Source organism: Tachysurus vachellii, chromosome 23 (genome assembly GCF_030014155.1).
Source record: "Tachysurus vachellii isolate PV-2020 chromosome 23, HZAU_Pvac_v1, whole genome shotgun sequence".
NCBI lineage: Eukaryota > Metazoa > Chordata > Actinopteri > Siluriformes > Bagridae > Tachysurus > Tachysurus vachellii.
Window position 1 is genome coordinate 15,769,859 of NC_083482.1, and position 15,546 is coordinate 15,785,404.

The 15,546-nt window shown below is 41.4% G+C and overlaps 1 protein-coding gene across 1 annotated transcript in view; it reads right to left on the minus strand.

Annotated features, from left to right (window-relative positions):
* Window positions 1–4,583: 4,583 nt before the first annotated feature.
* Window positions 4,584–15,546, minus strand: part of slc7a10a (solute carrier family 7 member 10a) — a 31,195-nt gene continuing 20,232 nt past the window's right edge. The window contains exons 5-11 of the mRNA XM_060859083.1: window positions 13,449–13,602; window positions 12,312–12,435; window positions 12,104–12,207; window positions 11,924–12,020; window positions 11,459–11,608; window positions 9,919–10,096; window positions 4,584–9,432 (exon numbers count right to left, since the gene is read on the minus strand). Coding sequence (XP_060715066.1) covers window positions 9,326–9,432; window positions 9,919–10,096; window positions 11,459–11,608; window positions 11,924–12,020; window positions 12,104–12,207; window positions 12,312–12,435; window positions 13,449–13,602 — 914 coding nt within the window. The 3' untranslated portion in view covers window positions 4,584–9,325. The remainder of the gene's footprint in view (window positions 9,433–9,918; window positions 10,097–11,458; window positions 11,609–11,923; window positions 12,021–12,103; window positions 12,208–12,311; window positions 12,436–13,448; window positions 13,603–15,546) is intronic.

The following is a 15,546-nucleotide window of genomic DNA, read 5'->3' on the forward strand; positions in this document are numbered from 1 at the left end:
GGTTCCTGCAGGAGCATGTGGTCACACATTATGTATGGACATTGGGCTGTGGGCAGTTTTTCTTTCTAAAGAAAGATGTGGGTGGGTGTGGTCAAAGTCTCTACACAGAGGTGTGGTCCCAGGCTGTGCAGACATTTGGGCGTGGTCACAGTCTCTACACAGACGTGTGGACATGTCCACAGTCTCTACACAGAGGCGTGGGTGCGGTCCCCGTCTGCGCAGACATGTGGGCATGATCACAGTGTCTACACAGACATGTGGGCGTGGTCACAGCATCTACACAGCCATGTGGGCGTGGTCACAGCCTCTACAAAGACATATGGGTGTGATCACAGCCTCTAAAACAGATGTGTGGGCGTGGTCACAGCATCTACATAGACGTGTGGGCGTGGTCACAGCCTCTACACAGGCGTGTGGACATGGCCACAGTCTCTACACAGAGGCGTGGGTGTGGTCCCAGTCTGTGCAGACATGTGGGCATGATCACAGTGTCTACACAGACATGTGGGCGTGGTCACAGCCTCTGCACACCCATGTGGGCGTGGTCACAGCCTTTACACAGGCGTGTGGGCATGGCCACAGTCTCTACACAGAGGCGTGGGCGTGGTCCCAGTCTGTGCAGACATGTGGGCATGATCACAGTGTCTACACAGACATGTGGGCGTGGTCACAGCCTCTACACACCCATGTGGGCGTGGTCACAGCCTCTACACAGACATATGGGCATGATCACAGCCTCTAAAACGGACGTGTGGGCGTGGTCACAGCCTCTACACAGACGTGTGGGCGTGGTCACAACCTCTACTCAGACGTGTGGGCGTGGTCACAGCATCTACACAGACGTGTGGGCGTGGTCACAACCTCTATTCAGACGTGTGGGCGTGGTTATTGCTACTACAGGGACGCCTGAGTCTGGTTGCAGTTTCTCTAATAGCACGTTGAGGCGTAGGGGGCGGGATCAGAGTTTCTACAGAAGCATGTGGGTGTGGTTACTATATTTTATAGTATTTTATAGCATCACTTCTCAAACCTGACCCCGAGTGTGTGATAAACGTGAGCGTTAGAAAATCCTATTACTAGCAAAATACGCACATTTTTTACATTTTAGAACCAGTTTAGTATTTGTTCTCGTTACAAGTGTTTGTCTACCGTAATTCTGTTTAAAATCCACCGACCGAATTTTTGCATAAAATGGTTCAACACGGTCACTCGTGGCCAGGATGGTTGTGTGTAAGACTCTCTTAGGGGGAGCAGAGATCTCAGGGACGTGTGTGTGCTGGTTCCTGGAAGAATGTCGCATTATATCTATATTCATGTTTGTTTCTGATCAGTATTTGGTCCTGAAAGAAAGAAACACACCGGAACACAACGGTCGAACGGTTGAGCAATAAGAGACCGATTTTAATGTACGAGATGAACAGCTTTTATTTCTGTCTGGGTTTGTTACATCAGACACACGTCGGTTATCCGACGCTTAAATCTTATGTCCATAAATTATGTTTCTTGTTTAGAGTAAAACATTGGCCTCATCGTGGGAGGATCCAGAGCGCTGCTTAATGCTTATTGGTCACATTTCTTTTATTTTTTATAAATGGGATTTTTTCCTGTTACTAATTTAACGTATTAAGTTCTGTCTATTTTTAATCTTAGATAAAGTGCCAACAAAGAGAAACTGATCAGAATAAAAACTAAAAGTCTCATGTGCCATTGGAGAACTTGTGTGTTTTCAGAAAACACTGCTGCTAAGTTGCGTAAGAGAAAACATCTACTTTGTGGTTGAATCGTTTCATTGGCTCTTAAATGTACTCAGAAACGTGATTAAAATATTACTTTAAAAGCTTGAGTTTTTCTCACTTTGGTATTCTTTATCACTACTTTTACTAGAGAGAAAAAACAAACAAACAAACAAACAAACAAAAACACTGTTTGAAAACTTAAGCTACCGTGTAAACGCAGGTAAGTCCGTAATTATTGGCACCCATTCTACCAAAGACAGATAGATTAAAAATGTTCACTCAGAAAAACCCAATATAATTACATATAGTTAAAAAATGTTATATAGAATGAAAACATTTCCAAAATTTTTTAAACCAATAAGTAATTTTGCAAAAGAAAGCAGAATTTGTGATGCTAGATTAATGGTCTTTTTTGTTTAGTAGCTCTTAGTATTCAGCAATTACATGTGTGTAAAAATCATAAAATTCCTTTTAAAGGAACGATAAATTTTTAAGATGAACAGAAGAGCTGAAATGGATGAGAGATAATCTTTAATGTATTCAAAGTTTATTAGTCTATATGTATTAATAGATGCACATTATTAACATAACAGCATTTTATTCAAAATAAAATGTTTAATTACACTCTTTTCTTTTATACAATCATTTCTTTCCCATTCTCATAATGGGTGTCAATAATTCATTCATTCATTCATTCATCTTCTACCGCTTATCCGAACTACCTCGGGTCACGGGGAGCCTGTGCCTATCTCAGGCGTCATCGGGCATCAAGGCAGGATACACCCTGGACGGAGTGCCAACCCATCACAGGGCACACACACACACACTCTCATTCACTCACGCAATTACACACTACGGACAATTTTCCAGAGATGCCAATCAACCCACCATGCATGTCTTTGGACCGGGGGAGGAAACCGGAGTACCCGGAGGAAACCCCCGAGGCACGGGGAGAACATGCAAACTCCACACAGACAAGGTGGAGGTGGGAATCGAACCCCCAACCCTGGAGGTGTGAAGCGAACGTGCTAACCACTAAGCCACCGTGCCCCCGGGTGCCCCCGCATACCCAGAATTTTTTTTCTTCTTTCTGTAAAGCTGCTGTTTTAAAAATCAGCTCTTCAATCTTCACAAACCGAGAAGGAAAAATAAAACGTTTTCTCTTTTGTGTTATTTGGGGCTTCGGATTGTTTTTAATCCAGTTAGCTTTGTTTCTGCCAACAAAATCTATCATCTCACAAGTCTATAAACAGAGCAACACAACACAACACAACACAACACTACACAACACGGAAAGTCTTTTTAATTCATAAAACATCACTGTTTTAATTGAGGGAATTAATTTGCAGTCACTTTATTAGAGAAACAAAGATTGAGTGCGTGTTTAAATACATGATGAAGGTTGTGATGCCTCTCCAATGTGAATAAAAGGAGCTAGATGTTCCATTAGGGTGTGAAATTAAGTGAAAGAAACTCATATATGAACCATACAGTCAGCTCTTTGTTCTAAGCCCCATTTGTAACCCGGTTAGAGGAACGTTTCACACGTGTAATCTAGAACCCGTCTTTTTTCCCCCCCGGGGTGATTAAACTCTGCTCTGAATCTTTTACAGTTTTAACTCCACATCACCATGATAAACCTGTACAGTGTTAGAACATCACGGCTTGTTGCTTAGCAACAGACACCCAATGAGAACCCGAACAGCTCTTCAGCCTCGTATCAGGTGAAAACCGGGACGTAGCTGAACGACACCGAACAAAAACGGCTCGGTAGATAGAGTCAGGAGACAAAACACTGAACATCACAGAAGTGTGCAGCGTAGTGAGGGGGAAATACGGCAACAGAGGAAGTTAGATATCGATGAACGAACGGCTGATCGAATACAAGACCGACTTAAAAAGAGCAAAACAGATGAGAAAGCTGTGAAAGATAACAGAAGCTGCTCGGGTGCAGAAGAACAGACCTGAACTTTTATTACTCACTGATGTGAAAGCGTGAGACGAGCCGTTATTTATAGAGGTCACATGCTGGATTTATCCAATCAGGGTTGTTGATACACTAATATGCAAATTAGTAGAAGGTGAAGGCGGGGTTTAGGAATGTACAGTGTGAAACATGGTCAGATTCTGAACAACCGGGATTCAGTGTTAACCCGGGTGAAGTAGGAGCAGTGTGAAACCTCTAACTACACAAACCCAGGATTCAGTGTTAACCCGGGTGAAGTAGGAGCAGTGTGAAACCTCTAACTACACAAACCCAGGATTCAGTGTTAACCCGGGTGAAGTAGGAGCAGTGTGAAACCTCTAACTACACAAACCCAGGATTCAGTGTTAACCCGGGTGAAGTAGGAGCAGTGTGAAACCTCTAACTACACAAACCCAGGATTCAGTGTTAACCCGGGTGAAGTAGGAGCAGTGTGAAACCTCTAACTACACAAACCCAGGATTCATTAAACATTATAAAACCTTGCTGCTAACCATTAATCACTACACTACAACAGCACACATCATAACAATGCTTATTAAACAGCTACATGTGATGATTCAATCATTTTATTTAATAAGAATGAATAAATAATTTACGGCATGCAGTAAATAAACACCAGGAAGCTAAATGTGATGAGGATAAATGGCCAGCAGAGGGCAGCAGAGACTAACGTTTAAAAGTCTAGTTTTTATTTTTATTTGTCCCCACACTGAATCTATGATCTTATAGATACTTCTACACAATCCTAATTTTTGTAGATGATCCTTCATGTTTAAAACAAGCTCCCTGTATAGATTGTGCTCTTTCTCAGCACATTATCACTTTATTCAGTCAACAATAAAACACCCGAACAACAGATAAACTTTTGAATTATCTTTATTGTGCTATTTTTGTTACGTTACCCATCTTTAACAACAAAGTCCATATTTTTACCACACATTCCCAATGTCTCCCACATCTGGCCTCAGGAATGCTGTCTCTCTATCAGGAATAATATTTACATGGCTTTGTTTGTCTGAATTGAGACCTTGAGGCAGAGAGAACAAGGTTACCGTTACGTTTAGAGACAGAAACGTCTCATCCTGGATCCCATGAAATGAAAAGAAAAAAAAATCTATATTGGTCAATATGACATTACGATTATTGTTTAAAAAGGGAAGAGAACGAAGGTTTAATAGCTTTATTTATGTAGAGGATGAAACCGATGTGTACAGTCATGAAGAAATTTGTGGATCTAAGTGCGTTTTTCAGACGTGAGGCTCTGGGAATACGTTAGAGATGCATCACGACCGATTCCGTCAAACACGCTCCGTTTACCGTTATCCGATTTCACGTGAGAATACGTGAGATAACGTTTAATAGAGGGTGTGAGGAGGCGTACATCAGTAGCAGTCATTTAAAAAAATGAACAGGACATACCGTGAAAGCAAGACGAACGGATGGAAATTTAACGCTCGACGACGTCCCTGATCGATTAACGTGAAGTAGATTTCGGTATCGTTATCGTTCCGTACTCGATATATCGACGCATCCCTAGAAAAAGTCTCTGTAAATGACGTGATGCTGCTGAAACACAACCGTGTGGAATGTCCCTATTTATATCCCCATGGAGTCTGAAAACATTTCTTCTTTTCCAGCATAGCAATAAAAAAAAAAAAACGATTAAATAATCAGTTATTTACACAAACCGTAATCGTTAATGGATCTTTAAAAAAACTCACGAGTTCCCGGGACCGGAAAAGTACAGATGAACTTTCACAAGAAGTTACTGTATAACTATAAAAAAATATTAATAAACGATTCGAGCGATTAAACCCGCGTTTGCATAGATACGTTACAACGGCTCTGGGGTTTATTAAACGATTTCGTATTAAAGTGACTTTTAAACCTGACGATTTTAAGGAATAAGTGCTGGAGTTAAAATGAAACATTCACATTCATCAGGTGTCCTTAACACAAACTCTATACACCTTTTCTTTCCTTGTTTTTGTTGCATCCCTTGACCAAAAAAAAAATATATAAAAAAACCTACTGTACAATGATGTATTTATGCCAAAAAAAAAACGATTCCACAAAACACACAGAAATAAAAGTGACAAAATTAGACAGAAACCAACGTAAAGTTGGTCCAATGCTGCGTTCATGAAAACCGGGTGGTTAAATTTTCCAGAAAAAATTAAAGTTAATTAAACAATAAATTCAGCAATTAATTAAATTCATTCATTCATTTTCTACCGCTTATCCGAACTACCTCGGGTCACGGGGAGCCTGTGCCTATCTCAGGCGTCATCGGGCATCAAGGCAGGAAACACCCTGGACGGAGTGCCAACCCATCACAGGGCACACACACACACTCTCATTCACTCACACAATCACACACTACGGACAATTTTCCAGAGATGCCAATCAACCTACCATGCATGTCTTTGGACCGGGGGAGGAAACCGGAGTACCCGGAGGAAACCCCCGAGGCACGGGGAGAACATGCAAACTCCACACACACAAGGTGGAGGCGGGAATCGAACCCCCAACCCTGGAGGTGTGAGGCGAACGTGCTAACCACTAAGCCACCGTGCCCCCCCGATTAATTAAATTAATAAGTGATAAGTGTTTAAATGTCTATTTTCTTGTAAAAAAAAAAACCTCAAACAGCATTTAAAAGCGTTGTTTGTTTAGAAAATCATGATGCATGGTGTTGTTGTAATTTACAGCTCAATGTTTAAGCGTCAGATTAACTAACCTATCTATCTTTCAGTCTTTCAAAGGCTTTAAACATGCTGCTGGTTTCATTCTCCGGACTACAGGGCCAGTGCATATACAATTTCACTGAAGGAACAACGGAAAATGTCCTTGGAACACCGAAAGAAGGACTGCAGGGTCTGGGAACATAAAGAACCCTAAACACATGGTGCTTGGGAATCTGAGGATGTAGTAAACAAAATCTGGTTCTCAAGACATAACACGATGGATTCATAGGATGTTAGAAATATAGGCACAAAGATATAGAGCATTGGGAACATGAGATCCTGGGAAGATTGGGTTCTGAGATTATAGGACCATAGATACTGGGAACATAGAACCCTGGATAGATTGGATACAAGGAGGTATATGGGTCTGGGAGCAGAGAAACCACTGGAATATAGGATCTGGAAACCTAAAGCTATGCGAGCGTAGAAACTTTACTACCTAGAGAACCATAGCACCTGGGATACACACGATGCTGGGAAAATAAAACCATTGCTATATAGAATTATGTTAATATAAAATGTAGATGAAGTAGAGTCTGTAAACTCTGTATCTTAGATCGATCAATTCTGTAGGAATATAAGGTTCTGGGAATAACGGAACATCTTAGGGATCTTAGAAGCCAGGAGATGGAGCGCTAACATCGTAGCACTATGATTTCCGGAAACGTCCTGCTTCCTGCACCACTCGGTCACGAATGCAGCATTAGAACCAATTTTGTGCACCAAAATCATCAGTTATTAACGGTTATGTCAGAGCCCGTTCTATAAACGCACACGTATACAAGAAATATCTACATTAGAGCGCATACCGAGTGCACGAGCTCGATCACGATGTGATCCGCAGCCAGCCGCAGCGTTAACACCATCGAACCGATAGCATCTTTCTACACGTACGCCTGCATGTCAGACCTGCGTCCAGTTAAAACTCTGTAGCACGGTCGTTAGTAACACCACGTTCACACTAGAGTTCACACTAGTATTCCGTACACGTAACAGGGTCATGAATAGTGACGGTTTGAGACAATACAGAGAAAAATAAAGCGTGGGAGGAAGTAGCGAAGATCGTCTCCGGTGACAATTCGTAACAAGTACGGTTGCTAATCGGACAACGAAGCCAGGCGCGTGACGTGTAAACAGTTACGCGCAGTTTACACTGATTAGTGTGCTATTGTGTATAATAGAGTTTAAATGGTTAGCTTTTGGTGGTTTAGCTTCTACTATTTATTTATTTATTTGTTTGTTTGTTTGTTTGTTTGTTTGTTTATTTATTTATATAAATCGGCCACGACCGCTTCAAGTGACACCAATGACTTGTTTCTTGCTAGCATGAACGTAGTGTAGCTGTATCCTGAATCCGGAAATTCAGTAATATGAACTAAAAGAGAGAAGGTTGGTATTTAATGTTAAAGTTTGTCATAAAAATAAGTTTCATTCCGTAACAAAACGTGTATCGTTTCTTTAAAATTAACGCAGGCCACAAAGACACCAGTTTCATTTAAACACGTTTAGTGACTAAATTAGCAATTCAGCAAACTACGTCTATGGCAGGTCGGGCAAAGTCAAGTTATTTTTATTTTTTTTCTGTTTCAGATAAAGTGCTTACTGACGACGAATCGAGGAGTTTTACTGAACAAAGTTTTCGAATTGTTTTGGTTTTATTTGCGTCGATAACTCGATACATATCCCTACGTTCGATGGCTTTTCTTTCTGCTACGTCGTTTTCGCTCATTTTCTTTAAAAAAAAAAATCAATATAACAAACACCGGTGCATGAAGGCGTTGAAGTTGAAGATGATGAAGATGAGCCTTCATTGTGAGAAAATAAATCAAATAAAATCTAAAATATTTATGTTTTCAGTTAAAATGATAACCTGGTGATTCCTTAGCGACGAAGGTGCTCACTGCTAACGTGTAGCTAGCATCTATTAGCTAGCAATCTAGCGATTTCGATCTTTTTTTTCAGACTCTTTCTTACTCTTTCTTTAAATTTCAATGAGGAAAAACGACTTTTTTGACTCCTAATGATGTTTTGTTTGCATTAATTCTGTTACACGTGACTGTTATGTGTTTGACCGAAGCGACTTTACAGGATTTTAAGCTACAGAATTGCTCATAAAAAGAAAAATAATAATAATAATATTTTTTTTTAAAAATTGCATATTTTAAAAAATAATAATAATAATTTTTTTTTTTTAAATTGCATATTTTTACCAGGTTTAAAATGTACACAGCAGTTTTAAGGACACCTGATTCAGAGCTGAACTTCATTTCCTAAAATTAAAAAAAATAATAATAATAAAACTAAATATTAAATGTGTAGACACTTCTCTGTGGTATGACTTAGAGATTTATGGCTGCAAAGCCATATATACAGGGACTAATATATCAAAGAAAACACACACACACACACACACACAGAGCTGAAAGTTACAAGCCGGTAGTCGTTAATAGACAAAGAAAAAAACACACGCTCCGTATATTAAATCCGGAAAAGCCTCCATGTATCACAGAGTGGAGGTTTTGCTGGAAACCGGTTCCTTTTGTATGGACAAAAGGGTCTGTTTTACACGTTCCGACATCCGCAGCCAGCGGAAAAGACCAGAAAAGCCCGGAATAATAAAAAGACAATATGCACCTCCCCTCAATGCGGCCTATCTTTCTTTACACACTAAGAAAAAAACAAACAAAAAAAAAAGAAAAAAAGGAACTGAAAGTGGAACCTAGAGCACCGAAGAGAACTCCGTCTCATCACCTGCACGTGAAACTCCACGTTGTTAATAACGGCTGCTTATTTGACCCCGTAATATTAAAAAAGAATCAATAGGGGGCAAATTTTCCCTGGAAGGTTTGGATGCTTCAGAGCTCCGACTTCTCGGTTTTCTCGGTGAGAGGCTCCGTTTCGGAAGGATCGCCCTGAGGGAACACGACGTAACACAGCTTCTGACCCAGATATGTCACACGCTCTGAAACACACACACACACACACACACACACACACACACACACACACACACACACACACAGACAGGTGTGACTCTTATCAAACTGGATACAGAATACCATAGAAGAAATCTAAATATAAAAATCTACATCATTCATGTCATACTGTGTATAGTTTATGTGTGTGACGAATTTGATCTGAAAGGTTACTGCAGGTTGACAAACGCTGATCTGGTTGAAACAGCCAATTGTTACTCTCCTGATTTTGTTCCCCTGTGTTGAGTTGAGTGTCTAATCTGAGACTGTACAGACATTCTGACATGCTTTCTCTCAAGAGCGTGAGATCTTTGTGTGCGAAAAAGAACCAAAAAAAAAAACTTGTTTAAAATGTTTACATTTTAATGGTATAAAAAGAGTTTTTTTTTTTTTTTTTGGCACAGTTCGCGTCATCTCACTTGAATCACACATCTCACTGCAAGCTTCTCGACCAGACGGCGAGCGTCACTCACCCACTGCGCTGTAGATCCAGCGTGGCTTTTGAGACCACTGCACTCCGATGAAGTAGATGGGGACTCCAGTGAGCATGATGACCAGCCCCATCCCACACACCACAGGCTCCGAGTACAAACTGAAGCCCAGCAACACGGCCCAGAACACCAGGTAACTGATGGGAACCAGTAAATTCACCTTTGTACACACACACACACGCACACACAAACACACACACAAACACATTAAAGACCAAGCAGGAAAGATGAATCTTCTATAAGTATAATGATAACAATAAGAACTTTGTGGTCATTCTGGTTAACCCATTTTTTTAACCATTTACATCTGGGTTGCCACGGTAACCTTCCTTCTCAACAGTTTTGGTTTCCTAATTTTTTCACTCACTTTCATGCCATTTATATTCTTCTTTCCACAAGTATCTTACACATCATGTCATATTTCGTACTACATGGTTATTATAATTATTATTATTGTTATTATTATTATTGCTAGCATGGAGTCTGTCTCTTTTCAGTGAGTCAAATCAATAACAGTTGATTCAAGAATCGACTCTTTCGGCTCCCAAATGATTCAGCGTCACATCACAACTGGTGGCGTCTTAGCGAGTGATGAATTTGTATTATATAAGTTTACAAGAAAAAAATGATTAAAGCTTTTTCTAGACATTTCACGCTTTGGATCGTCTTTTCTAACCAGGAAAAAAATTATTCTTTTCACAAATAAATACCTAAAAAATAGCAAAATTATTTTCTAACTTTTTTAAACGAGTTTTAAACTTAGAACTGTTTAAATTTTATAACATCTATTTAAAATATTGAAAAAGCAGCAAGGCTCCAGAATCAACCAATAAAGTGAGCAACGCTGTATTAATGTTATTTTGCTGAGACTCTCTCTCTCACACACACACACCACACACAAACACACACACACACACACACACACAAACACACACACACCTCACCATTCACACTAAGGAACAGATCAGATATAGAAAAGAGATCTCTGTGGACACATTATTTTAAAATGACAGTGTAAGACTCACGGCATAAGAGACATAAGACATAAGAGACACAAGACATAAGAGACATAAGAGACACAAGACATAAGAGACATAAGACATAAGAGACACAAGACATAAGAGACATAAGAGACACAAGACATAAGAGACACAAGACATAAGAGACATAAGACATAAGAGAAACAAGACATAAGAGACACAAGACATAAGAGACATAAGACATAAGAGAAACAAGACATAAGAGACACAAGACATAAGAGACATAAGACAAAAAATGTGTTAAATAAACAGACACATGGCAGAAGCTAGCGGTCTGTGATCTTATCAAATCAGAACAGATCCGTATTCACAAACTGCAGCCAGTGACTCGTGATTCATATCTATTTAAACTCCACACGATTCTTTATTGACTTAATCTCTTTAATGGTGTTCATGTGCTGCTGCTGCTGCTGCTGCTGATGATGATGATGATGATGATGATGATGATGAATGGAGTGTGTTAGCATGTTTAAGCCACTCACTCTAATTGGTCTGACGAGGTTGGGCTTCTTCCAGCGGTAGAACAGCAGGCCGGCGATAGTCACTCCGTATGAGAGGTAGTTTATAAACGACACGTAGTTAATCAGGTTGTGGGTTTCACCGATGCAGAGGATGACGATGGTTGCAGTGCACTGAAAGAGAGAGGGAGAGAGAGAGAGAGAGAGAGAGAGAGAGAGAGAGAGAGAGAGACAGAGAGAGTGTGTGTGAGAGAGAGGGAGAGAGGGAGAGACAGAGAGTGAGTGTGAGAGAGAGGGCGAGAGAGAGAGACAGAGAGAGTGTGTGAGAGAGACGGAGAGAGAGAGAGAGAGTGAGTGTGAGAGAGAGAGACAGAGAGAGTGTGTGAGAGAGAGGAAGAGAGAAAGAGACAGAGAGTGTGTGTGTGTGTGTTGTGAGATATCGGAGTGTGTGTGTGTGTTGTGAAATTTCGGAGTGTGTGTGTGTCTTACACAGACGAGCAGAGCCGGGATCGGTGTGCAGTTCTTCAGATGGATCATAGCCAGCAGGTAGGGCAGATGTCCTTCTCTTGCACCAGAGAAACACAACCTGCACAACACACATTAATCACAAACTGATCCCTCATGACATCATCAGTGTGCTGCGAGTGTGTGTGTGCGGCGTCACGTTACCTGGAGGACGTGAACAGGTAGCCGTTAATCCCCCCGAATGTTGACAGAGCCACAGAGATGGGCATGACCCAGGAGAACATCCCCAACAGCTTCTCACCAAACGTCTGTAACACACAGCGACACACTCGACTCGAGTCAGTCTGCATGTTTAACTCACCTCCTTCATCAGAGCGGGGCGGCGTGGAGAGAGGGGTCAGAGGTCACTCACCACGGCAACGGCATTGGACGCGAGCAGCTCCTCTGGTGACATGGAGGAGAAGTAGGCGATGTTGGTGAGAGTGTACACTAACGTGACCAGAGGAATGGAGATGTAGATCGCACGTGGCAGGTTCCTGTACACACACACACACACACACACACACACACACACACACACACACACGAATATGCAAACTCCTTTACAATTTGTGTATATAAGGCAAGACTCTAGAAGTAGATCAGAAATAATGATATTTTTATTGATATTTTTGTTGTTTGTTCGTTTTTTATTTCACACACACACACACACACACACACACGCACACACAAACACCACATACACACACTACACACATACACACACATACACACACAAACACCACATACACACACCACACACATACACACACACCACACACATACACACACAACACACACACACAAACACCACACACACACACCACACACATATACACAAACACACACACACACACACACAAACACCACACACACACACACACACACACACAAACACCACACCACACACACACACAAAAACACCACACACATACACACACCACACACAAACACCACACACACACCACACACATACACACCACACACACAAACACCACACACACACAAACACCACACACATACACACACCACACACACACACCACACACATACATCATACACACACACAAACACCACACACACACTCACACACACCACACACATACACATCACACACACAAACACCACACACTCACACACACACCACATACACAAACACCACACACACACCACACACACAAATATCTGCTCTTAAACTGTGACAAAATGCTTTAAAGCTCCGCCCACTTCACAAGTTGTTTCCTGAGATATACGTGTTATTGTCATTGTCATTAAACTGAAATACATGGAATTTTATTTCTTTTTAAATTTGTTTGTCTCAAAATACCCCCTCCCCCTCCCTCCCCCGAAGATATCTTGGTTGCTAGGTGACCAAACAACCACAAACTGTTCAAGATTTACGACACGTACTGAAAACAGCACAGAAAACAAAACAGCAAGCTCATATTCATGTTCGGCTCGTGGACGAAGATGAGGACGAAGATGAGGATGATGCTGAAGTGTGACTCACTTGCGAGGCTCCACCACCTCCTCCGTGACGTAGTTGAGGAAGTTCCAGCCGCTGAAGGCGAACGAGGCCTGCAGAAAGGCCAGCGCGATCTGCCCCACCGACGGCTCTCGGATAAACTCGAACGCCGTTTGAGGCTCCAGAGCGTCGTAGTGTCCTACAGAGGGACATCAGGGAGGAGACAAAGATAAATATTGGAGTTATCAGCAAAACATTAGCAGCTAAGCAGCAAAACACCAGACAGCATTAAAACAGTTCAGAAAATTTGAATCCTGTCGGTGGAGCTGGTGGTGAAGTGAAGACGATGACGATCCTGAAGCGTTTTATTCCACTTATAGCGCAGGATTTTTTCAACCGGTGCCAGTTTTTAATCATTTCTTTTCTTTTCTTTTTTCGCCAAACAAATGTTGTTTCCTCGTGTTAATATGAAGCTCACAGGAAAGCAGACGCACCAGAGTGTCATCAGGATTTCTGTTTTTCTCTACAATACCAGTAGCTGATACGGACGCTGTTGCCTCACGTCTCCATCCGATGACTTAAACAGAATAGACTTCGTGTTTAAACTACTTTTTGATCATATGGTCCACGGTTCGAGAAGAGGAACGATTTATAATTATATCGCTTTGTAGAAGCCAACATTCTGTTTTCCTATTTAAACTTAGACAAAAATTTATAAAATTTAATGCGGCCTAGTGAATGAATGAGTGTGTGTGCCCTGCGATGGGTTGGCACTCCGTCCAGGGTGTATCCTGCCTTGATGCCCGATGACGCCTGAGATAGGCACAGGCTCCCCGTGACCCGAGGTAGTTCGGATAAGCGGTAGAAGATGAATGAATGAATAATGCGGCCTAGAGCTTTCGAGCCACATGCATCAAATTCGGATATGTTATAGACGCTGGTCTGAAGTTTGTTGCTATGACTTTTCTAAGCGATCCGAGTACCGGTACTTCCGGTACCGGGTCTCAAATTGGCCTTTTTTCCCATAGACTCCCATTATAAACTTTGGAGGTTTATAACTCGGCAAGCTTTTATAACTCGGCCAGCTCCTTTAGGGTGAGACTCTGAACAAACTTTTACATTGGTGTACCGACTGGCCTTCCGGTTGTCCCGCAGCCCCGCCCCCAAAATATGCAAAATCAAAAAACTTTTTACAACATGGACATGTGACATATAAAAAACACTCAGAACAATGAGGGGAACTTCCTCACGGGGATTCTGATGATGTCACGTGATGTCAAGTGAAAATTAAAAACTAGCACAACATGGACTTGTGACATATCAAAACACTCAGCAGTGTTCTCCTACTCAATGAGGAGAACTCAAGAGTATTCGGATGATATAACATGCTCGTCTCCACTTACCTCCAAATGTTTTGGCACCCTAGCTTTCTGTCTACTTGCTTCCAAAAGTAACACTGACCCTTATGTCCACCCGCCTCCAAAAAGCACCGGCCTTTGCGAATACTTGCATCGTCAAAGCCAACATCAAAGTTTGTCGCGACGAACTTTAAAAATCTAGTTTATATTTATATTCCTCTCAAGGTTTCTAATATCGTCTCAGGGAGTTTTTTCTCGTCGCCGTCACCTCTGGCTTGCTCGTTAGACATGGATTTAATTTAGATTAATTTATTTCCTGCATTTATATATTTCTAAATAACGTTGATTCGAGTTGAACGACAAAAGAAATGGAAGAACTGGAAAGTATTCATATGTAGGTTGAATATGATATTAAACCATCTGCAATCAAAGACTTAACTCTTCATCATAGCAAATCCTTAGGTGTTGATCCTGAATCGTTGGACTATAATCATACAGTCAGCGAGGATTATCGCAGTCACGCCAGCGCACGAGTAATGACGTGCTCAATTTCCTCCTCTGTATGAGAGAATCATTCATCTGAACAGACAAAAGAGCCTCAGATATTTCCTCCATTCTCTTTTTCAGTCGCTCCCGAGGCTTTTCAAGGTCGTTCTCAGGATCGCCTCAAAACCGCTCTGTTCTCTGAGCGCACGCAGAATAAATACACGAACAATACGACGCTTTAGAAACGCCAGTTGATTATTTTCCTAGAAGATCACATCCTGAACCGCTTTATCCCTGTT